This window comes from Centrocercus urophasianus, unplaced genomic scaffold (assembly GCF_019232065.1).
Source record: "Centrocercus urophasianus isolate 14NV4802_14NV808 unplaced genomic scaffold, USGS_Curo_1.0 seq_25, whole genome shotgun sequence".
NCBI classification, from domain to species: domain Eukaryota; kingdom Metazoa; phylum Chordata; class Aves; order Galliformes; family Phasianidae; genus Centrocercus; species Centrocercus urophasianus.
Window position 1 is genome coordinate 5,045,580 of NW_024884811.1, and position 25,307 is coordinate 5,070,886.

Genomic DNA, 25,307 nt, shown 5'->3' on the forward strand with positions numbered 1-25,307 from the left:
AGAAATGCACTTACTGGAACCAATGAGTTACTGTCATCATTACGTAGAGCGAAGCCAGGAAGAAAACAAAGTGGAAGAAGGTGTAGCTGTACACTGTGCTTTTCTTTTCATCATAAATCACGGTCTGGCCTCCCCTTTTTTCAACACGCTCCTCAGCATCAGCTGTAAGAGACAGAAAACAAGAAAACTTCAGCAAATTTAATGAGAACTGAAAATATTGGCTAGATTCATGAAAAACAACAAAATGTCTAGGGCAATTCTGCAAACCAGGAGACAGAGCATTTTCCTGCCCTCAGGGCATGGGTCTAAGCATTCAGTAAAAAAAAAAAAGGGAGTATCACTGAAAGGCTGCCCTGTATCAGGTTGCTGGCACATTGGTACTGGCTTGCCATTTTTTTGAGTGTCTGGCTTATTTATTTAGTGTCTGGGTCTACTTGTAGGATATTCTCCTGGCAAGTCCAGGTTGATATCCCTTCATGTTCTGCAAACAGGGCACACCCTTCCTGAACTCCTCCTGAACCAGAGTCTCTGTGGTGCTGCTAATCCAAAAATCCCACAGTCAGTCACACCCATGTTCTTTCTGTACGTTTCATTATCAAGTCATTTGTTAAGGAATTATTAACTAGCCTGTTGTTTGAAGACAGTATTGATATATGTGCTACTTTCGTCCTTAGTCTAAGGCGGAATACTTCAGTTGTTTCACTTTGACATGATACAAACCAAGGATACAACAAACTTTCTATGCTTGTGCCTTAAACTTTCTTTCTTTGATCTGAAAGCCACTAGGCTGGGTAAATTTTGCAGTGAAAATGTAATTACCATCTCCATCAAGCACGCAGCAAAAGCAGCAACGAGCCACCTGTGGAATAAACAACAGCAAAGGTGTGAGCCTGTGCAAGCAAAGAAGCAGAACAACTGGTGAAGAAGGCCTTGCTATGTCCAAGTTACCAGCACTAATTTAGAAAAATATGGCTTGTTTTTCCAACCAGCATGAAACTGCAATTAAGATTTGCCAAACTGTTTGTAAGAGCAGCTTCTAAGCTTTGTAAAAACCTACTTGGAAAGAGCTGGGAGCAAACAAATCAATCTTTAGGAACCAATCTCTTCTATATAATTCAAGATCAAGTATTGGCAGTATTGCACCATAAACTATGACAGAATGGTGGAAAACCTAATGTGGTGGCACATTAAGGATTCAGAAAGACACTTAAGACTCACATTTAAGTGTCATTCAAATAAGTTCTTCTCTGAAATGAAGATACAATGAACTTGCAAAACTGCTGCAGGCGCTGTGAATAACAGAAATGCAAATGTACTTATCTTCAAAAAAATTTGCTGAAATGGATCTAGACTGAGTACAAGGAGAAAGCTGTTGCTTCACTGAAAAGAACATTTTTTTTAACTGATGGAAAAAGGAAAGCTGAAATTGTCTACAGAAGGGTCAGACACTCCCTGTGTCGAGAGTTCATGTAAATGAAAAAATGGTGCAGAGAGAACAATGAACATACAACTAGGTGCACTTTTTGCATAAGACCACAGTACAGCTCAGTGCTGTGTACTGCATTCACCTACATTATTTTTTCTAATAAAATCCCTCTCTAGGATTTAATTTTGTTGTGGTCTGATAAAGATAGCATGTAACTTCTGGAATGCGTCAAGCCTTCAGAGTTTCCAATGGAAAAAAATTACAGCTTTCACTCTACCTGTGATTACGTATACTCATTGGGTTCATAAATTCATGAGAAGTCAAAAAGCTCATTCTTAAGGGACTGGTCAAGAGTTTAAGGAAAACTCTTATTCTGTATCTCAACAAATTAATGGGCTTTTTCCATTGTTACACCAAGCCTTTAGCTTGAATTTCCCTTTGGCTGTATTAAGATTCTGAAGAAAATCCTCCATTCCCTCAAACCTTTTAATGAGTTTCATTTGTCAGAACTTAAGTCCTTGCACACACACAGTGATGCTAATAGCAACGCTGGCACACATACAACTAGCCCTTCCAAACACTCAGCTGTCTTCAGCATGGACACTGAAAGACTTCCTGTATGCCACTAGCAACTGTAAAGCTATGTTTATATTCATGGTTGGAAAGACAAAGGACCTCTATTACAGACAAAACAATCAATGCAATTAGTTGCTCTCTGCCAGTCATTTCTTTACATTTATGTTCAGTGGTTCTTGTACTGCTCTTTAAAACCAAATGGTGCAGAAATAACTATGTTGGCAACTGCTGCTGTGCAAAAGCTGAGCCTTCCCAGTTAATGGGCTGCATCCAGCATCTTGTGCTCCCCCTGCAGCAGAGCACATGTCAGCCCCAAAGCCACGCTGTGCTGCTACAAAGTCATGGCTTTTTCAGAGGTAAAGAGAAACTTCTCTAGCACCTGACACACTCCTAAAGCTAACCATATTTTGCTTTCTCACATCCAGGTGCTGCAAATACCATCTGCATTTCTGGATTCTCATACATGCTTTGAGCTTTGCACCTCTGTTTTTCATTATTTAATCAAAGTTCATGTGCATAACAAAAGCGATCAGGATTAATAATGTCCAGGAATGTCTTCAGTTTCTTAGTGCCCAGCAGACTTTATCTTTTAATGAGAAAACAAGCTTGTGAAGAGCAAAAGATTTACAGGAAGTCTTCACAATGCTATGCAAACAGCTAAAATGCAAGAGCATTTTACTACTTACATTTTTACATTTTACATTTTTACTACTTAAAGGCACTGCCAAGGGACCTGTAACAGCTGCAGAAGGGTCAGAGCAGGCATATATTCATACAGATCCAGAGGCAAGCAGCATGTGTGCTACAAGCACTCTTTTTTTTTTTTTTTTTTTTTTTTTTTTACCAAATTACAGGTTAGTTAGCCATGAAAACAACAGCAGGAAAAGCACACAATGAAATCCGTGCAGACGAAGCAGGAACTCACTTCAGTTTCAGGTGCAGCATATATTCCTCTCAATGTCTCAGAACTTGCACGTGTTGTTGAGGTCAAACTAAGAGCAAAAGAAGACAGAGTAAGAACTCTCTGCAGAAACCTACAAGGGTGATTTTTCACCACAGGAAACACAAGTGCAAAGCATGTGAAAAGTTTATTCTGCACAAGCATAAACCAGCCTACAGATGGCCACAGGCCAACTATGAATGAATCACAAGCTTGAAAGTAGGTCACTCCTGAAAGGGGGTGAATTCATCACCTGCAGACAGCAGCAAATAGCTCAGCAATCCAATTTGCATTTTAGACAAGATCTTCCTTGCTGTGCTCAACTAATGTTTCTATATTAATTTCACAGCCATTGCTTGGGCTCAGCGTTCATAAAATGCTTTTCTACAGGCTTTGCCAGTAAAGAAACCTGTCGCTGGCAGCAGTCAGCTTTCAGAGCAGATCACCAACTGCTTGTCACTATTCCAGTCACTAAAAATCACTTTCTTGCATGACAGTAATCGTCTGGGGAAAATCTCTTCTAGTTTTGTAAGAAATATTTCTTATCCAGCCAGCCTTCCCCTCTCAGGATCATAAATAAAATTTTCCACAAAGAAAAGGATGCTAACTGCTCCACATGCACTCATCTGCCATAAGCAATAGGTCAGAATTTCCTTTGAATTCTACTTGGCAGCCCTCATCTTCCCAAATCATGGTGCATTTCCCCAGCAGGTTGGCTACCTGAAAGTTACTCCCTAAACACCCTCCTGATGCACTGGAAAATGCTGTTCCATGAAAAGTAGATCCAAAGTACAAACCCACATGTTTGATATCAGGATTAAATAGGCAAATATTCATATTTGATGACGGAGGATTTGCTGTGCTACTTCTTCAGAATGCCTCTCGTATTCACTTTAGAATTATTAGAGTTTCAGTACATAAACTCTGGACTCAGAAGCAGAAACTGCTCAGAAGCTTACAACAGACAGGCAGTGCTGTTTCCTGGCAACTCACAGTCATAACAGTAACACATTATGTCTTTATTATCAGCATCTGCCTTCCCCCTTGGTCTATGATTTAATTTATTGATGCAAGCTGCAATAATTGCAGGTGAGCATCACAACACTACAGGTAGGGACAGATTTCAGAGAAGACATTGCTGATAAATGCTGATAGTAGTCCTATGCTCACAAGTTGTTCAAAAGAAGCCCTAAAGCCTCCCACATGTGTTTGTTTATTTATTTACTCCAAAAACACCAGAAGAACAGTGATAGCATCTGCCAGGTTATTACAGAAATTCCAGACAGCTTTCTTAGACAGACACATCTGCATGGATTTATTCCTACAGGACAGTAAATACAGAATCAAAGCACCTTGAGACTGATCACCTTCATGGACAGCGTAAACTTTTTCCCTCCACCTTCAGATTTAAATTGTTCTATTCAATTTTAATGAAATATGGTTGTTTCAATAGTTGCTGGGCTTTTTTGAAATTAAGGGAACAGGAACCTTCCATCAAATTTCTATTTCTTGCTATTACTTTGCTTGAGGACTGCTATAAGCCATCTTTAGATAGACAACACTGCATTTATAGCAAATGTAAACTCCAAGACTTACCAGGAATATAAAATGCAGCCAAAGAGAATGGTAGTACCCAGGCCTGTAACCAGGTTTTCATCTCCATGTAGTCCTTGGCTAAATTCAGGCACACATATCGTGATGTTCTGATTGTTTTCATCCAGGACTTCATAAAACAAAAATAACAAGAAAACCACAGTTATCAATGCTCACTTCACTTCAAAGTACTCTTCTGCACAAAGTTTTTCAGGAAACTTTTTTTTTTTTTTTTTTTAACTTCTGATAATGAGTAGATACAACTCAGTTGCATCCTTCTACCTTTCAGAAAAATAATACTGAATAAATTCTGCAAACCTAACCTTACAGATCAGTGTTCCAGAACAAAACAGTGCAATTTAGTAGGGTAATAAAGCTTATTCACTCAAGCTGACAAACAAGGCAACAGACTGCTGAAATAAGAAGCCTGAAGTTTCCCAACACTTCACCCAAGACTACGAAGCCATACAAAACCAAGATAGTATGCATCTCAGATCATAATTTTTTGCATATGCAAGAGTGCCCTGAGGATAACTACGAAACTCACACTTGGTGAAAAAAGTAACTCACAGTCTGGTCTCAAATATGTAGAGAAAAAGAGATGTAATGTTTGCAAATACTACTTTTAGGTTCCTGAAATGAAATAAACTACCTACCATGGGAATGGAATGTTGTTTCTGCATTATATATTAAAAAGGGCAATTGATTTGAAGAAGTAGAACACAATGTATTTGTATTCTGTAACTTATCCTTAGAAATAGTTGATCTAAGAAATAGAAACACTGTATGTATTAACAGCATGTTTTAGAAACATTATAACTGAATTATGTGATTAATTCTTTCTTGCAAAACTGCAATAGTTGTTAAATGTTCCAAACAATGTGGGTATAGTGTTAGGGATTAGAAAACATACTGTAGAGTTGTTCTGTTAGGATAAGAAACTCCCAGCAAAAAAAAAAAAAAAAAAAAGATTTAACAAACATCAGAGAAGCTAAGGCCTCTACACAAGGCCAGACTGCCTCACTCCATGAGAACATTGAAATGCGACAGGCAGGCATCAAGATATTCCCCTCTGTCCTCCTCCCGAGCTTATCTCTATGCAAGGACAGACAGATGACCAGAACAATGACCCAGGGTAAAGGACACAAATGCTAGGGGGCAATTAAACAATTAGGAGGTTATGTTTATGTTTATCTTGTAAAGCAGGCATCTGAAAGTTATCACCAGCTGTTTGTTAAGAAAGCAATTGTTAGAAGGCATTTAACCAATTAAGATATTTGTGTTTGGGAGGCAAGGATTGGTGTCTACTCGGTATTTGTAAGATTAGTGAAGCATCGCAAAAGAGTGTGAACCTACAGTACTCAGCCAATGAGGAACCAGGGGAGAAGGAGATGAGCGTCAGGCAATGGGGGATAAAAGATGTAACGCTGTTTTCTGTGTGCTCTCCTGTTGGCAGGAGGCCTGCCATTGCAACTGCAAATAATCAGAGATACTGTCCTGATAAATTATGTGGATATTTCCAACACCTACTTTGAGTCAAAGCATAGCAACAGTCTGCAGCATAACCCTAAAAGCATCTGATCACAGCTGCATTTTATCTCAAGAGATTTCGTGCCAATGCCCTTCCAAGCAAACTGTGTTCCCATCTCCCTTTCCTTCCCCAGTGCGGCAGCAGAACTATTTGGAAGGCCAGAGGGCAAAAAGCAGCAAAGGCTACATGCAGGTTAAAAATAAACTCAAAAGTCAGTTCCCTGACCTGGTTCCACGTAGGGCTGCATAAGATCATTATCAGCAGATGACAGGAACAAAACCACACCAGGAGCAAGGAAGGGAAGACAACCTTTAGGGAATATGTTGGCAAGAGATGTGCAGAATCCCCCATCTGCATCCATCACGGTTGCAGCAACAAGGTAGATTACTGTTTGGTATGCCTTCTAGCTCAGTTTGGCACCAAAATCAAAGGCTGTGATAAACAGAAGTTCAATGGACATTTCCTTTTGTTTGTCTTTTACTTCTGACATCTGCAACCATGCTGTATGTTTCAAACAAGTATTTGTGATGTGCATTTTCTTCAGATCTGGTTTGCACTATGGCTGAATTGCAGGCCCCTGCTCAATGAATGTGTCAGCATTAAATCAGTGTATGGCAAATCTGAGTGATGTGGTACAGGACATCTTACTGTGTCAGCTCCAGCATGTGCCATTGCAAAAGCTCCACAAGCCATTATGAGAGTTAGTTTGACAAAGACTGGGATGAACACAATGAGGAACATCTGATTCAGGGAGTCTGAAAGAGCATGCCTGATGCAAACTCTGCCAAACATAATAACCACACTTGCAATGCGTACCAGAACAATCAGAGCACTCATTCCTTAAACTGCTAAAAGCTCTGATTGTCACAAGCATGAGATAACACAAAACTAATGATTTAATATCATACACCACTTTCTTCCCTTTCTTTTCTAGGACAGTGTCAAATCTTATGAATAATTCAGATGACGTCTAACCCAATTTCTATACTCATTCAAAAACATTGCTTACATTATTAGATATATCTTCCAACAAAATAGTCTGGTTTTTGTTCTTAGCTCTGGAATATGTTTGTGTTATGTGCTTGTGTCTACACAAGTGTGAGAGATTCTTCCCCTCTCTTTCATTTTCCCTCTGGGCAAGTGACTGTAAAACTTCTCATTTCTGCCACTGAGCTTCTAGCTATCACTGCTTTAGCTTTTCAGTATTAAAAGCTGAGCAATAATAGTGGTTTTTTTTCATTAATGATCTAAATCCAGACAAGTCTTGGGTAAATGAAAAGAATATTACCCATCCAAACAGGTGATTCTAATTGTTAAATGGGAAGAGGAAACAGGTTGAGAAGAGCATGGTGATGCTGAGAAATCCAACAGTAATTTGACATGCCATGAGTTATGTCAAGCAGGAATTCCTTTAATACAGCACTGAGTGCATGAGGGATCCACCAAACATGCCCAGCAAGGAAAGAGGCAGCTACACATTTATAGGCACAGTGTATACATATTCATTACATTTCAGAGAAATTGGTTACATATGCACTGAATTTAAAAGAACTTTTTACCATGTTGTCCCACCCTTCTGAGCATGCATCCTAAAATGTGAGGAGGGTCTCTGGGCCCCATCTGGTGGTCGTTGGATGAAGGCTATTAGTCATCCTCACAAAACCTTCCTCACTGGGAACTTGTAACTTTTAGGGAGGTTGCATTGTGTCACAACAGCAACCCTGCCTCCTTATCTTCATGGGACCCTCCCCACTGAGTTGAGCAAACAACAACTCTGCTTATCTTCACTGGACCCTTCACCCTGCTCTAAACAGCATCTCTTTATCACTTCAGAGGATCCTTCACTGAGTTGCAAACAGCAACTCTACTTATCTTCTTGGAACCTCATGTTCCTATGGTTTCTGTGTTCCTTCCTAGATTTATCTGCTTGCGCAAGCTACGAGGCCTTGTTTAAGCAAGGCTATACATTGTCTCCTTGATTCATTGTAAAGTCTTGCTGTGTTTTTGCAGCATAAGGGACATAGTTAGAATGGTAGACTACAGGAACTCAGCTGAAGAACAGCATGACTTCAAACAACTATGGCATAACACCAGGTCTTTACTCAGAATGTTTCTTTTCAAAATCAAAAGATGAACAATACTCAAGTTTTTGTTCAACTGGATAGCAAAGGCTGTCTACTGTAATAATTCTAGGAGAAACAAAGGATCCACTCCGATCGCCAGCACAGCAAAATAGAACAAAGCCACTTGGGTGCAAGGCACCTATAAACTGGTGTGGATCTAGTAAACTTTGGGGTTGAGCTGATGACCTGACCTCATGTAGAGGTACTTAAGAGCCTCTGTCCCAACTTTTTTCCTATCACATCACCAAAGATATTGCATATTTAGTTACATCCTATTACATGAGCAAAAGCACTTGCCACATCAATGGACTCCAGGACTCTGGGAAATTTATCAGTAGAAAACAAACCAGAATGACTCTCATGCAACAGATGCAATCCAAAAACTCTCAGTTATGCTCCCCTGGACCAAAGCATTGACAATACAAGGAGAGCATTTACAGTCTCTCAAACACTGCCCAAATGTATTATCTACAGTTTCTTTTGTACAGGGCAGAGCAGATAAAAACCAGCACTCCTACATTCCTCAGTGCTCAGCTTTCCTAAAGGCCTCCTTGATTTTAACACATGGTTTGTCTGAAGGGATTTACATGAAGCACTTACTGGTTTCTGGGGGCTTGCTGGATAGTGCTGAGAAAGTGAGGTACATGACATAGCAGCTGATTACTCCTGACTGCAGCAAACCAGAATGGGGCTGGCCTTTAGAAGAAAGAGAATAAAAGATCATTTTTGTAGATATTCTAACAATCTGAAAAATAAATTCACATCCCTTAAAAAATAGCAAGCACATTACTGTCTTTCAAAAGAGGGGAATATCATTTATTTTTTATTTAAAGCAGTTTATAAGTTTAGATATGTTTCCTCCAGTAAGTGAAAAGAGTTTGCTGTTTAGTTCTGCTGGCTGTTTTAAAATGGCATTAAAGATTCCCACATAAGAAATGAATCATCTCTTTGGTCTTGCCAAAAGCACCAACTTTCCAAAATGCTATTTACAGGCTGCCACGATAGATTTATTTGCCCACAAAAACTTGTTTTGGAGACACTTAAATTACTACTTCCAGGTCCAATAAATGCAAGATATTAACAGCATACACTGAACATACCAGAGAAGAATGAAATACTTCTGTCAACTACTTCAGGCTCAAACTTTATAGATGGTAAATTGCAAGCAGCCAAAAGCAAATGCTAAAATAGAGGTGACAGAGCATTACTGCCATTGCCTCAACTGCTAATGTTACAAGTGCTATGTAAACTCCTCTACACCTTATCAGCCATTGGCACAGGAGCATTCTTTACACTATAGGTGCTTGATGGTGTACCCAAAACATCATACATCTCTGTAGTTTTAGCAACTGAACTGGTAAGCAACAACAGCATAGCATAGTGTTTATAAGGAAACAGGGATAGGAACAGCAATAGCTCTGAACTATCATGCCTCAAGGCGTACAACTTCAGCAGCACTAGAAAGGAGCAGGAGGTCAGCACTCACGATTCTGGACGCAAGGTGATATGGCTACCAGTGACACAAAGAGGCACAGGCCACCATTGACACCAATCAGGATCTTGTTAGACAAGCAGCCCTCTGAACGCGTGTAGAAAAGAGCCATGAGGACCAGGGCTGCCACAGCAACAGAGTACAAGATGAGCGTGACCAGGGCGAGCAAACCACTCCACATCTGCTTGTGATTTGCACTTGCAGTCCTGGGAAGACAGAGACAAATGCCTTACTTCATCTCCCAAAAAATAAAGTTCTAATAGTTGAATAGTTCATGTCATCAACCACAAAAGACAATGCTTATGTTCTTGAAATGTGTGTATATCAGCATACTAACAGAAGCCTCTACTAGGTTCCATCCACGAAATTGAAGGAAATTTTCCTTAGCATTAGTGCTTTTTTATCAGTGGAAATGAACATCTATTGTAGAAAGTGCTAATGCTAAATGCTGCTACACAGAAAAGCAGCTGTTGTAATTAGCTGTAAAAATATCTGCCATGTAAGATCTCAACTCTTCCTCCATGAAAATAGATATCTAAGAAAAGTTTGCTAAAACCCTTCTTAGCAGTCAACATGCTAACTAGGACAAGAGAAGACAGCAAGGGTTGTAGTGGAAAAAATGGAATACAGAAAAGTACAGAGGAGGCAGTGAAAGTTCCTGTATGTACACAGGAATACAACTTAAGTATTTTAATCCATAAGCAGAGGCTAAAGACTGGAACCATAATATCAAACTGAAATTAAGTCACGCCAAAACATAGTATATGTGTGTTGACAATGGAATCTTGCATGTTTAGATGAAAACAATGAAGTTAGAGAAAGCAGCAGTTCTCACAACCAAAAATACATAAATAACTAAATAAATCATGCAATGTGCATTATGCTGATACAAAAAAAAAAAAACAACAAACAACCGGATTTACCAGTTTGTACCACTCCATACAGTTTCACTGCTACACTTTGCAAATCCAGTTTTACTCTCTTGCAGCACTCTGTTTTCTAGCAAGTGTATTTCCACAGAAAACTGAACAGCTTAAAATAAAGTGTTTGCATCCCAATATGCTACTATTTATTGGAAGCAGGGTGATTGAGGTTAAGAACATATCAGCACAGAGTAGAGTAAGGAGGAAACATTTCCTTTGGGAAAAGACAAAACTGGATGAAGAAAGATGAATGCACAGTTCTAAACGTCAACATTTATACCACTTTCAAATGCTTCATTTCCCTTATTCCAAGGGATATGTTGTTCAGGAGTCCATCATAATATTATATATTATAATATTATATAGTATATATTAAATTTTATGTAATCTATATATATATAGTAGAGTATAATAATATATTGCGTACTATATTACATTATATATAAAAAACTATTTGTGCAACACATACCAATTTTTATTCCATTTGTGTGCAAACTCAACAAGCAAGATGAGTTGAATGGCAATGAAAAGGAAACCTCCTGCTGCTCCTACATAGCGCCAGGCTGCAAGGGCAGAGAAACAGAAAATTGGTCAGAATTGTAGCCACCTTTTCCCCAAGATAAGATGAAATTGTTGTCTACGAGGTGAAGACAATACACAGTTTAAATATCTCAATGAGCGGTTTTAGCCAAAAGGCCAGCTCAAGATTCTCTCAAGAAGCTCCCTGTTGAACTCCTCTTGAAAGCTATTACACACTCAGAAGAAGCCTGTTATGACAGTTACTGAGACTCCCTAGCCCAGATTTTTTTCCACACACAAGGTTACTATAATCAGACAGAAAATACTGAAACTTTTATTTGCGACTGGTAGGGGTGGAGGAGTCCTGACAGCATTTTCCTGAAGCCTAAACCCTAAAATTGCAAGGTACTAGAATACAGTGCTAAAAAGGGCAACTACTTTCCCCTGATTCCAGTACCACTGGAAAATGAAGGCATGGCTCATCTATTTACAAATGTTGTCCTGAGCCACTCCCAAAGGAACAAGAACACTAGCTATTTATCAACTAGTTTTAAGACAGGTTATTTGACTACTTAACCACTGACCTACTATACTGTATGTGGGTAACTGCCTGAATACTTTGGACAACAAATCTCCTATGAGCAATACCAAACAATCAAGAAGAAAATTAAACAAACAAGTGTGGAAAAAATAAAAAAGAAAAAAAAAAAAACAAAAAAAACACCACCACATTAAAATAAAACATACTTAGAAGAAGTACTGAAGGAAAAAGCAGACCACCAATGCAGCAAGTAACTAAATAGCGAGACTCTCAGTAACAATCTCTTACTGCCACAGGCAGGACACTGGGGCATGCTTTATGGAGCTATCATAGACAAGGTTGGCAGGCCAGTGCAGATTTAATGCTACAACTCCCACAGATGTAGTGTTTGCACATAGTGCCCCTCATTCGTAATTAAAATCCTACACATGCGAAGAACATTCCACATTTTTTAGAAAAAAAAAACTCTATGTTTCTTGATAGCTAATAACAACAACAACAAAAAAGAGGGAAAACAGAATCAGACAATGCTAAGACCCTTTGTGTATCTGTGATTCGGGAACTTCCTCAGGAGCTTCCTGAAGAATAGTTGAACAGGATATGTAAGACACTGCCTTACAGAGAAAAGCCAAAAAGTAACGTGGGGATGAGAGCTTGTTACGCTGTATTTCCAAACCAAGTTACATTGTAGTTCCCACCAACACGAAAAAAAATGGCTTCACTTCTTCCCCAAATACTTCTTGATGACTTTTTGCCATGGAAAAGATTATTCAACAGATGACAGGGTGTCCTGCTCGCCTGTGGGTGTAATACATTTTATCACCTAAACCAAGCAGTGATTATAAACTAATGACAATCTCACACAGCCAGAATGTGACTTTGTGGGAAGAGAAGGAATATGGGTAAGGATCCCTTCACCTATGAGGCACCAGACTGAACTAGGACCAGACATAAACAGCCAGTAAGAACAAGAAGTTGAAATAAGCCTCCCTGTGGTTTACCTTGAGTGATTTTTACCTTAGATTCCCAGATTGGCATGTTCATAGTACGTCTGTCCAGTGTACACTTTGCCCCCAGCATTACTCTTTCCTTTCACTCTATTATAAACACCCTGGCTAGTTAAAACACTGGGGGAGCTGAAAGCACACAATATCCAGTGTGCTTCAGCGGAAGTAACTGCCCAGACTCGACACTTTAAGGGCCTACATGCGCTTGGCATACCAAAAAGCACAAACTCACCTTGGTGTCATCACCAGGACTGCTGCTGCCAGCCCACCAGGCCCCTGGTGTACCCCACAGAGGTGGTACTGAAGCACTTGACCAGTACTAGCAGGCCCAAGTTGCACCAGGGTGTCTTCCAGAACTAGAAACGCATTGGACACAGCACTCCTAGCAGCATGCTTGTACAGGCTGCAAGAAGCCTAGTTTTACATTATTATCTACTTATTATAATAGCATCTACACAATCAGCCTGAAAGCTTGTGACATCTCACATTATTTTATGGCACTGCATGCTTCCAGGCAGCCAGCGCCTGCAGGCGGAAGGCCACCCTGTCCCTGATGGCTTCTTTATCACACATCATAGTCTCCAGCCACTGTGCTACACAGAGCTATTTGCACAAAACTAACTTATACAGAACTCTGTGCTCTCAAGTGAACAATTTCTTCTTCATTATTGCAGTCTCTGCTTCTTGAAGAATTTGCACAACAGCTCCACAGTAGTATTTTACTAGCCCACTTGGTCTCCTTGTGGCTAGCACCAACAGTGAGAGGTTACTGTGTGTGGTCACCCCCATACAGTTTCAAATATTCTTTTTCTCCTGGACTACACTGGATTTACTTGAAGAAATACAGCCATGCTCACACTGAGCAGGCTTTCAGGATTTATAACCACCCTCAAGGCAGTACAGAATAAAGCAGCATTACAAAATGAGAAGGATGTACCATTGAGGAAAGTGTCCTGATCAGGAATGAAGAACGCTCCTGAGCACATTCCTGCCAGAAGTAGAAGCTTTAAAAACCAGAATCTGGATGAGAGAAAACAAAAGAAATCATCTGGTTACAATAGGAATTAGAGGTCTTCAGATCAAGTATTATGAAAAATGTCTAGCCCAGCAAGACAAACAACCACCTTTGTTGATTGGCTGCTGTTCTTTGCCCTTGGCTGCTTTATACCCAACAAAAGCAGCGAAATCAACCTTTTTTTTCTCTTGCTTTTTGCCTCATACTACACTCAATTGGAAAGTAAGCAACACAAATCTAAAAAAAGAGTGGAAATTAAACAAATACTCACCCATTATGAACATACGCTCGGCAGCTTTTGCTGTTGTTAATTTTGATGGTAAACAAGCAGAAGAAAAAGAAGAAACAGGCCATTCCAAAACAGACTTTGTACACTGCAGAGTATCCCACCAACTTCTCACACATCTCACCCGCCTGAATGCCCTTGCACATCTGTTCATAGAAGGGAAACTGGAAAATGAAACACAGTACAAGCTGTTAGCACATAGAGCACCTCAAAACTACACCTTCATAAGCTGGTGCACCACTGACTTTTCACTTCCTTCATTTAACACTGACAGCATTCGTTGATACCTTTTGCTGATACCCCTCAGCCTGGATTTGACAGTTCAAGGGATATAGGACAGTATAAAAGACAATTTAGAGCTTTCCAGGACCTCAACTGTCATCTACTTCCAGATGGGTTTGGTGTACAAGCCCACCTCACTTTCCTTCAGATGTTGGCCTTAGTCATCGCAGTCCCTTAATACTTATTCACCCGCAGTGGGACCCTCTCTCTTCTTCCCATGTTTTACAACAACAGACTCTGTTTCAGTAATCCAGCTTACACAAAGCCATATTGGCATTTTCACCAGCCAAAGGGGCCACAAACAGGGGAGGAAGCTCTGCCTCATGCTGCCAGCACACCCAAGCAATATGGAAATAAGTTCCCTCTCTTGCATTACAGTTTCTGAAAGGGAGTTGTGCCAGTTACCCTGATTTTATGTTAAATTAACAGGGAGGAAAATTCCACTTTCTTCTTGACTGGTCAAATATTTGCTCTTGAGTCTTTGTGCTTGGCTGTAAGGGGAATGTAAACTGCCACACATTTTGGCCATGGTTTCACCAGGTAGACATGACTCTGAGTGCCTAGAAAGCAGGACTTTGTGGACAGGACTGACTCCTGTGTGGTGCCTTTGTGGAGATCAACCCCTGCCTTCTCACAGCCAAGGAGTTGTGCAGAAGTAGAAGCATTTAATTAGAAAACCACCAGCTATTTCAAAGGAAGAAGGGCCTCTATGTATGCACAAAGTGCTCGGCTACGGCTAGCAAGACAAATCAAGCAACCCATCAAAACCTTCAGAGCTGATTACTGCTATCTGCATGGGTAACTGACAAAATCAGGAAACAACACCTGCTAGGACAAAACACTGTACAAATAAATCAAGCAGATGAAATAGGAATCAGATGTGGGAAGAATCAAGCCAGGATGATTTTTCTGAGAGAAAGACATACAAAGATTGTGGGTAACACCATCCTTGAACATTTCCAAGAAAGAAGTGCCCGTGTCTACTTCTTTCAGCAGACTAGTAAGCCTACAAAAACAGGACATGGAAGTACAAACAGGACTTAACAGCAAGGGATCAGGCAGCGTTCCCAGCTGGGTAGAGAGCCATCCAAGATGCAGGAAATGTAAGATTAACACATAAGCTCTCACCTTCCAGCTGCAAGGCTTTGAAAGCATGGTTTCCACAATGCATGCCCACAAGTTTCAATTGCATTCAGTAACCCAAAACAGTCAACACCCTTTTTAGCAATTTCCCCAAAGGAAGTATTTCAGTAGCTCAAGGCAACACATAGTTAAATTATTGCTAAGCGCAGCACAGGAAAGCCAAACCACGACACTGAGCTAATCCTAGGTGGGCTACAATCAGAAGGAGATGAAAAGCAGGTTTCGGCACAGCTGCCCAGCATTACAGAAATGAGTTCAAGCTGTGCCACCCTGAGAAGCTCTTTCAGAAACGACTCAAACAAGTAGCCAGGGCTTGAGAAATTACACAGTAAACAAGTATTTGTTGCACAACTCACATACAAAAAATTTAGAGGGCTAGTAAGAAAATGTGCGGGGCGTCAGCAGTGCCTTTTCTTAAGTCTTGAAAAGCAATGAAACGACAAACTGGCTGAATGTGCCAGCATTCCAAATGAGCACATGGACTGAATGGAATAATTATGAGACCTATCAATACCACATCATTGCCAGGGCAAGCCAGGGGCCACAGCAACAACAGGGAAAGCAAGTGGGTTGATGGCTAACCTCACAATCCTTTGCTTGTAATTGCCATCCATCAGCATGGTACTGAACATTATTTCTGAGAAAAATCAAAGGTTTCTTTTTATATAGATGATCATACTGTTTATACAGAGTTTCTGTTAGATCTAGACTTGGTACCAAATAGCATTCTGATTATGAGTTTTAAAACAAGAAAAACACCAAGACGCTTGACTAATTAGCTAGTCAGTTAAAAACAGATCTCTAGGTAGCTACAAATAGCTTCTTATTGCGTGGAATTCTACTGATGTCTTGATGGAATTCTTGACCCTCTATGTTTTTTTCTGTTTCTTGCAGTAATTTCCTTACAGATCAGGCTGAGAGAAAATGGATGGATTCACAAGAACAACAGCTTACTTTGCGCCTACACGAGCAACAAAGACCTCAACACTATGTAGGATGCACAACATTATATACTGATAAATGATGGCCAGGAACACCCCTGTGCAACTAAACATCTTTTTCAGAGACCAGTGATCCTGAAGTAACAAATCAAGAACAAAACCAAACACTTGGGGATCCTTGCAGATAACGAACATGAGTACACTGCTGGGGACAAATGGGTTGATGTAATGAAAAGGGCATCTTTTCACAACAAGATGAACTACTGCTGTGAACAACTTATAAAGCCTTACAGGTGTTCTTAATCACTGAAGGCTTAAAAAGACAATTCTTGTTTTGAAATTTTATCTCTGAAATACACTCAGCTGCAAGCAGCTTGTCCAACCCAAGTTTTTTATTATGTTTTCCTTTCGCTGGATAGTTTTCTGGCTATTGGAGTCACGGATTACTTAGCCAAGCTTGATGAAGTACCTACCTTCCTCCCTTTACAAGTACCATAAGCTAATTCCCTGGCCTCAGAGTAGGGGACATTGCAAAAACTCAGTCTCTTCTTGGATAACCGCACGTATAGCTGCATGTGCTGCTTTGAAGAGAAGGCTGAAGTACTGAATGAGTTCTTTGCCTCGGTCTTCAATGGCAGCCAGGATTCCAGTATTTCTCATGTCCCTGAGCCCTGCAAACCTAAACCTCTAGGTGGGGACTGGGGTGGAAAATTCCCCCCCACTATGAGGACAGAGCAAGTCCGAGACCATCTCATAAGACTGAATGTGTACAAGGCTATGGGGCCGGATGGCGTGCATCCCAGGGTCCTGAAGGAGCTGGCTGAGGTTGTTGCTGAGCCGCTCTCCATCATATTTGAAAAGTCGTGGCTGTCAGGTGAGGTCCTGGATGACTGGAGGAAGGGTCACATCACTCCCATTTACAAGAAGGGGAGCAAGAAGAACTCAGGGAACTGCAGGCTGGTGAATCTCACCTCTGTGCCTTGGAAGATTATGGAACAGATCCTCCTGGATGACATGCTTGATCACATGAGAAATCGGCACGGCTTCACCAGGGAAGGCCATGCTTAACCAATCTGGTGGCTTCTATGATGGAGTGATGGCAATTGGTGGACAAGGGGAAGGTGACCAATATCATTTACCTGGACTTGAGCAAGGCCTTTAACATGGTCCCCCACCACATCCTTATCTCCAAATTGGAGGGATGTGGATTTGGTGGGTGGACCACCCGAGAGATAAGAAACTGGTTAAAAAGCCACAGACAGAGGGTGGTCATCAATGGCTCTATGTCCAGATGGAGGCTGGTAACGAGCAGCGTCCCCCAGGGGTTTGTTTCAGGACTTGTGCTCTTCAACATCTTTATCAATGACATCAACAACGGAATCGAGTGCACCCTCAGCAACTTTGCTGATGACACCAAGCTGAGTGGTGCAGCTGACATGGTGGAAGGAAGGGATGCCATGCAGAGGGACCTCAACAGGCTAGAAAGGTGGGCCTGGGCGAACCTGATGAGGTTCAACATGGCAAAGTGCAAGGTTTTACACTTGGGCCGAAGGAATCCCAGGCATCCATACAGACTGGAAGGAGCAGTTCTTGAGAGCAGCCCTGTGGAGAAGGACCAGGGGTTGATCATCTTGATGGATGAAGAGCAAGAGCTCGGAAAGCAAATGGTATCCTGAGCTCCATCAGCAGAGGGGTGGCCAAAAGAGACAGGGAGGTGATTGTCCCCCTCTACTCTGCTCTTGTGAGGCCCCATCTGCAGTACTGTGTCCAGGTCTGGAGCCCCCAGTACAAGAAAGACAGGGAGCTGTTGGAGAGGGTCCAGAGGAGAGCCACAAAGATGATCAGGGGACTGGAGCATCTCCCCTATGAAGACAGGCTGAGGGAGCTGGGCTTGTTCAGCCTGGAGAAAAGAAGGCTGCGGGGTGACCTCACTGCAGCTTTTCAATACCTAAAGGGAACCTACCAACAGGAGGGGAATCAACCCTTTCAAAGGGTTGATAACAGCTGGACAAGGGGAAATGGTTTTAAGTTGAGGGAGGGAAGATTTAGGTTGGATGTCAGGAGAAGTTCTTTACAGAGAGAGTGGTGAGGTGCTGGAACAGGCTGCCCAAAGAGGCTGTGGATGCCCCATCCCAAGAGGTGTTCAAGGCCAGGTTGGATGGGGCCCTGGGCAGCCTGGTCTAATATTAAAAGGGGAGGTTGGTGGCCCTGCATGTGGCAAGGGGATTATAGATTCATGATCCTTGAGGTCCTTTCCAACCCTGGTCATTCTGTGATTCTGCGATGTGCAAAGACATCGTTAAATTGGTAATTTTTTAAAGTGAATTGAAACCCTTTGAGACAATGGCAATAATTATGAGAAAAAGATTAGACTACTTGGAGCAGAAACATCTGAAGAACAAGTTCAGACTGCCCTGAATTTGCTTTCCTATCAGGTCAAGCTGCTGGCATCTTAACTAACTGTGATGCGGCAGCAAGCTGGTGTAGCTGTGCTTTGCCCAGGCTCAAGTCGGCTGCATTTGGGCCACCTCCAAGCCTGAACATATTTGTGCCCAACACCATGAGTGTGACAATGTTGGGAACCCTTGGACATGTGAGAACAAAGGGCCTTAAGAGCCAAAGAAACCTGCAGTACATGCCTCCATCCAATAGAGGGAGAATGTGGCAGATGAAATTTGTTATGAAAATGGAGAAAGTATACAAGAAAATCTTTGTTAGTGGTGAAACTAAAGGAAAAAACACAGGTAAAATCCATTGTCTTAAACAGGTGATATCTGGAGTGAAAAAAAAACAGTGTGATCAAAACATGCATAAGCTTGCCAGCTTAATACTTGTCAGAAATAGGCAATGGCAGCTTAATTTAAAAACTTGGGTTTGGTGACAAATTTACATTTTAACAAACTGTAATGCAGTTATGCCTGGGGAAATGAGCCTGAAAATATGCTCTACCAGAACATATAACCATTCAGAACTGAAATGCTTTGGCAATAATGAATTGGTTTTCACGAACATTTGTTTTCCTGAAATCCTCCTTCTGACTCTTGTTTTATTATTTAAGAAGGACATGGGTACTTTCAGGATGAAACCAGTAGTTTTGAAACTGCTTTGACATTAAGAAATACATATATTTTTTTTAAAATTAACAGTTTTTTGACAAACCAAATATTATCTCCCTTCTTTTGCATCAACCATCATTTCAAAGCCTGTGAAATGCAAGGCCATGCTTCAACAGAACATTTGCCAGTATAAAGCTATAGCTGGTTCTCACCAGAATAACTGGAAAAATATATACACAGATCACAGAAGCCTTTCTTCAAGTTGAGTCCTGCTTTGCTTCCTCTTGGACCAAAGTCAAATTTTAAAACCAACTTGTATAACTTTATTGTCACCAGGCGTTCCTGTCCTGTTCCTGTCCACATTGTTAAAGTTTGCACATCTTGATGCTGTATCCCACCTTTCACCTTGATACACACAACCTTGCTCCTTTGAAATCTATCCTACTTGCTACAGTTCAAACTATTCTCCACAGCAAACCACTCCCTTCCTATTTGTTTCACTCCCTATCCACTCCCTCACCATTGCTTCTTGCTTCCTCCCCAGAGATCAAAGATAAATGCCATGGTTTCTCTGCACATTTTTCAGAATTTAACTCTTCCAGTCTCTCTCCCTTTGTGTCTCATGGGCACAGGAACGGATCAGATAAGAAGGAAGGATGAAAAGAACAGAGAAAAACATACCAAAAAGAAATCATGTATACTCTACTCGAGCAGGTTCCCAACGCTGGGCTGGCACCTGCAGAATTTGACAACTCAGGAACTAAAAATCCTGTCTGAAACATACATTGATAGACTGAAGGCATGACATTGGAGGCAAGTGAATTATTTTAAAACAAACGTTTTTAAAAGTCTTTTTATGGTGTCCATAAAAGATGTACACTGCTGTTGTTTCCTCTCAAAATAACTTCAAAGATACAAAGGCTGCCGGGCTACAATACTTTGAGATCTATTTCCGGCTTGGGAATTTGTAACCAACCAACAAAACAATCAAAATTTCTTCACTAACAAGCTGAGATTCCTTTCTCATAACATCAGTGCAACTATTAGGTATCTGAACCGATAAAGGTGAGATTCCTTTCATGTAACATCAGTGTGATTATTTGATTTCTAAATTGGTAAAGCAGACTCATGGTTTCCTGGCAATGTGATGGCTTCATAAAGGACTGCACTGAAATTTTAAATATTTTTTAACAGAGAAAAATAAACAAATCTAGTTAAAATGAAATGAAATGATGTCCCTTTCATGAAAAAGAACGCAAGGTCCTAAAAGCATTCTGCTAAGTATTTGCTTACAGACTGGCTTCAGGATTTAAGAATACTCTGTGATCCAGCCAAAAGCAAAGGAATCATTAAGTGCCCTGTGCTTTCAAAACACAGTTCATCTTTGGGAAGCCAAGACCAGTTTGTCTGGACAAATATTTTGAAGGTGCACTTTACTAGAACAGGCTTGAGTTAGTTTCAAGAGTCTGAACAGTCCAGAATTATTAAATTAGAGAGGAGAAAGACTACTTTCAGATGGTCAATTTCCTATTCAAAGTCATCAAGTGCTCTAAATTAAGATGGTAATTATCTTTCTACTTCACACTAACAGCTACTTTTCATGCCATTTCTTCCTACACTGAGCTTTAAAGACTACAAACTGGAAAAGGAATTTGGCAAGACTGAAAAGCACGCTGTTGAAGCCTGCTTGAATCACTTTTCTGTTGGACAGGGAGACAGTTTTTTTCATTAGGAATAAAAACAGCATCAAAACCACACTACTCATGGAAAAGTGAATTTATGAAATTTGGATACCTATTAGCATATAATTTGTCTTCCATATGCTTCAGTTCCTTAGATTATTCACTTTATTGCCAATCTAAGCTTCCACTAAGTCAAAGTAAGTCCTGGCAAGAAACTTCAGCATCATGTTAAAAAGCTTTTGAGGTGCAGCTCACAGTCACATCTCAGTGTCTGTAGTAGGCACTCTTACAGATCTGACTGCAAGTTCTGGTGACCAGAGGTAAGAAGGCAGCATTGTGATAATCCAAGCAAAGCAATACTAAAGAAAGTTAGGACAAAATGTACAAAAAGGGCATAATGGGGTAAAGATAGCTGGCACCAAACCCTCAAGATAGCCGTATGTCATCCTGTTGTTTCACCTTTCTTTCAGTTAGAGGATGTTACCACCAGCTTCTGGCCCAGGCTGCCTCAGAGGGATGGTTTTCACGCTAACTAAAAGCCAGGGACAGAAGTAGGGCACCAACTCAGACAACAGTCAGTAAAACAAGGAAATGACCATCACCATGCTCCCTCTGGGACTCTCTCTTTGGGAAGGAATATAGAAAACTAGATGCTCAGAGCAACTGAAGTACTTTGAATCTTCAGGGTGAGTACAGTGACAGCCTCAAAGCAGGCCTGAAGCTCAGGGCAGGAAAGTTTCAATCCCACATTGCTTAATTTTTAAAATGTAAATGGTCTGGCCATTGTTTTTCTCTACTTAAAAACAGACTTATTTTCTTGTACCTTATAGAGTGAGAGAAAGAATTTATGCTACTAAGAGCAAATTAAGTGGCTTAAGAAATGAAACCAAAGATGAAATACAACAGGTCTGGCATCTGATCTCAGGAAAGTTATATATTAGGATTCTGAAAGAAATTTGAATTTTATAATCTAGTTTTAGCCATAGCTCCTTTTATGCTTTTGAAGCTTTTTAATTAAAAAGACAATTAGAACTGAACAATGTCTGCTGTAGTTAGAGGCCATGTGAACATGATGAGTCAACACATGTGGAAGAAAATGCACTACACAGGATTTGCAGCATTGTGCTTTGTAGTAGTAGTGTGTCACATAACACAAAGGACACAGAATTAGTATTATAAACACAATTCTCGAAGTGCTGCTTTCTAGCTGCTTCTTCTACTACTTAGCAAGCTACCAAAGAAACTCAACATCAGACTAAAGCAATTTATTCTACTACAAGATGTGTTGAAACTACCTACACAGCAAACTTGGGATGAGTTTATAGTAGTGGGTTTCCCTACAACAAAAGAAAAGGCAGGCCACTACTTCCAGGATCCCTGACTCTTGCTGTTGTGAAATACACTCAGAGTGTATTGGTCTGGGTTTGGAAATGGGTGGGTAGAAAGAATGGACTGCCTTTTCTGAAAAGGAAGTGTTCTTTCATACAGGAGGAGAAAATAGAAAGATGGAGCTCCATTTCCCCTCAGAAGCAGTAGTGCATATCTTACTTACGTGTGTTTTCATTTCATTAGCTACTGTCGTCGACATCATGACACAGCAGATAATAGTCACCAGGATGAAGTAAAGAGCATACATGAAGCGGGTGCTTGTTGACTGCTTTATCTTGGGGCAGCATTTGCAGCACAAGGAACAAGCAGCAGTACCACAGCAACAGGCCAACTGGAAAGGAAGACAAAAATCCACGTCATTCCATTATCACCAGTATGTTTCTACTGCAACAGTCACATGGCAAAACTGGGAGACTTCCTACAAACTCCAGAATTTCTTTAGTCATCTCCTTTTAGCACATCAGTATTTAAGTAGAAGTAGCTTGTCCTCTATGTCAAATCCTTGGGCCCAAACACACCAGTTTCTAGCTTTCCCACATACAAAGGATGGGGGCGAGAAAGAACAGCTCCTGATTTCTTCGCCTTACTCTCTGCTGTCTGTGCACAGATCACAGTCTTGTCACATTCCACCAAGCAGAACAGGCACTGCAACAGTCAGTCTCTACTTCCTGCAGTACACAATTCCCCTTACACAAGAAACAAATCTGGAGAAGAAGAGCACAGACTCAAAATCTGTTTGCTTTTAACACATAGAACACAGTGAATTTTGTAGCCAGGACAAGCTGGAGATGGGTTTTGTTTCACAAGAAGCTATACAGACTCTATAGCAGAGTCTGCAGTGATAGGCCAAGGGGCAATGATTTCAAACTTAAAGAGGGTAGATTTAGCTTGGATATAAGGAAAAAGTCTTTTACTGTGAGGGTGGTGAGGCACTGATTACCTAGAGATGTGCTGGAAGCCCCTTCCCTAGAGACATCCAAGGTCAGGCTGAACCAGGCTCTGGACAACCTGATGTAACTATAGGTGTCCCTGCTTACTGCAGGACTAGATGACCTCCAAAGGATGCTTCTAACTCTAAGGATTCTATGCTTTTCAGTTCACTGGAACCACACTGCCCTCTTAAAAGAAGTCTTATTCCTGGTAGACACATGGAATCATTATTCTGCTACAGGAATTTGTAAGCTACTGAAGATTTTAAGCAAATCTAGGTGGTGAAGAAAAGCTGCTTAAGGAACACCTTGGGGTAGTTCACTTACAACTCTGTAAACAGGTAATAATTACAAAAACAAATAAGCAAAAATCACATTTACAATTCTAAATACCCTCTGTAGTAGAGAAAGCTTTGAAATACTTTGCTTACTGCAAACAAAGCAAAAAAAAAAAAAAAAAAGGCTGAAAGACTGAAATGTAATGGCATAATCTTATACGGAAGAACTGAAGAAAGCCAGAGAAGAAATCCAAATTCACAGCTGGTCAGAAACATTTTAGCAAAGATTAAATTAGTGATTTTCATCTTTGCAAAAAGAAGAGATTAGAAGGAATGCATAACACAGCTACAAGTAAAACAAATACCAAGACAAATACCAAGTCTTACTTCAGCTAATATTGTCTGTAGTATTTAAATGCCATTGAGAGATGGAATTGTGTGTATGTTTTTATTTCCTTTCTTCCTGCAACTATATGAGCATCCAAGATAAAAACCTAAGGGATTCCAAAAAGCATAAAGAATAATTTCTTTATTCAGCAGAGGAGAAGGCACAAAAGAAGTCCTGTGAAGGATTTCACTTGGGGCTCATTATTTCCCTGCTGTTGACAGTATCATGAACTTCCAGATCAGCTGGATTCACCTTCTCTTCCTTCCACTTTAGGAGGTCACAGGTAAAACTACAAATGTATGTGTTATTTTTGTACATAAGGCAGCAGTGTCCTTGGCTGGGCCTTTCATTGCAACAGGCATCAGCTTCATACAGCCCCGTCCTTCTCTCAGCAGAAGCAACCACAGGAATTTCTGGACATCAGCGGGCACCCAGGCACAAGGAGCCTCTCTTCCAGGCCCTGCTGCAGATCCAAGCACCCCCACTTGCCCGCACTCCTGATTTTGGGCTGTTGGCAGCCAGAACTCAGTACAGGGACAAGCACTGGATGTGTCATGGGCTTAAGAATACCCAGAGTACTGTCCATTGGCACATGTGCCCTGCAGTTCCTCAGCCCTCTCATGGGATCACAGATGGCCAGAGGATCTCGCTGCTAGCTAGCAAGTAGCTGCAGACATGAGCCCTTGCCAGAGACTTCAAAATGCACTTATTTGTCATCAGGGTATGCTCTAAACAGCAAACGCTGCATTTGAGTTGTCCAGGCACACACACACACAGACACACAGCCTTCCTCCTAGGACACATTCTCCTTCAGCAGCGAAGCCTGTCTGACCCAGGAGCGGCAGGCGTCCCATGTGTTTGTTTGCAGACATGTGTCTCTGATGCAACCCCACAGTCTGGCTCCTAGACTGGTTGATCAGAGTATCTGATCATGGCAAAAAAGAAGGATCTTTAAAAGACTTCCAGCTTGCTATTTCCTCATCACTATTATCAGTTGCAACACTCAAGCTCAGACTTCCTGTCCTCATCCCCATGCCTCACTCCACAGCAGCTGTGTGGCTCATACAGCAAAATGGGGACAGCACGACACATTCTGCCTTGCTCTGGGTTCACTGCTGCGCCTCACACCAGGGAAGACACAGCCTCCATGCAAGCAGCTTCTAGAACTGCCACTGCTGGGGCACAGAAATCCTCCCAACAACACATGAAACTTAAGCTGTGGGAAATAAGCAGAATGGGCTCATGTT

General features: G+C 41.0%; 1 protein-coding gene across 1 annotated transcript in view; it reads right to left on the minus strand.

Annotated features, from left to right (window-relative positions):
- Positions 1-25,307, minus strand: part of SERINC5 (serine incorporator 5) — a 43,710-nt gene that overhangs the window by 6,550 nt on the left and 11,853 nt on the right. The window contains exons 2-11 of the mRNA XM_042825899.1: positions 22,629-22,796; positions 13,958-14,136; positions 13,609-13,691; positions 11,074-11,167; positions 9,676-9,887; positions 8,790-8,885; positions 4,539-4,665; positions 2,928-2,994; positions 820-859; positions 15-162 (exon numbers count right to left, since the gene is read on the minus strand). Of these exons, the coding sequence (XP_042681833.1) occupies positions 15-162; positions 820-859; positions 2,928-2,994; positions 4,539-4,665; positions 8,790-8,885; positions 9,676-9,887; positions 11,074-11,167; positions 13,609-13,691; positions 13,958-14,136; positions 22,629-22,796 (1,214 nt within the window). The remainder of the gene's footprint in view (positions 1-14; positions 163-819; positions 860-2,927; positions 2,995-4,538; positions 4,666-8,789; positions 8,886-9,675; positions 9,888-11,073; positions 11,168-13,608; positions 13,692-13,957; positions 14,137-22,628; positions 22,797-25,307) is intronic.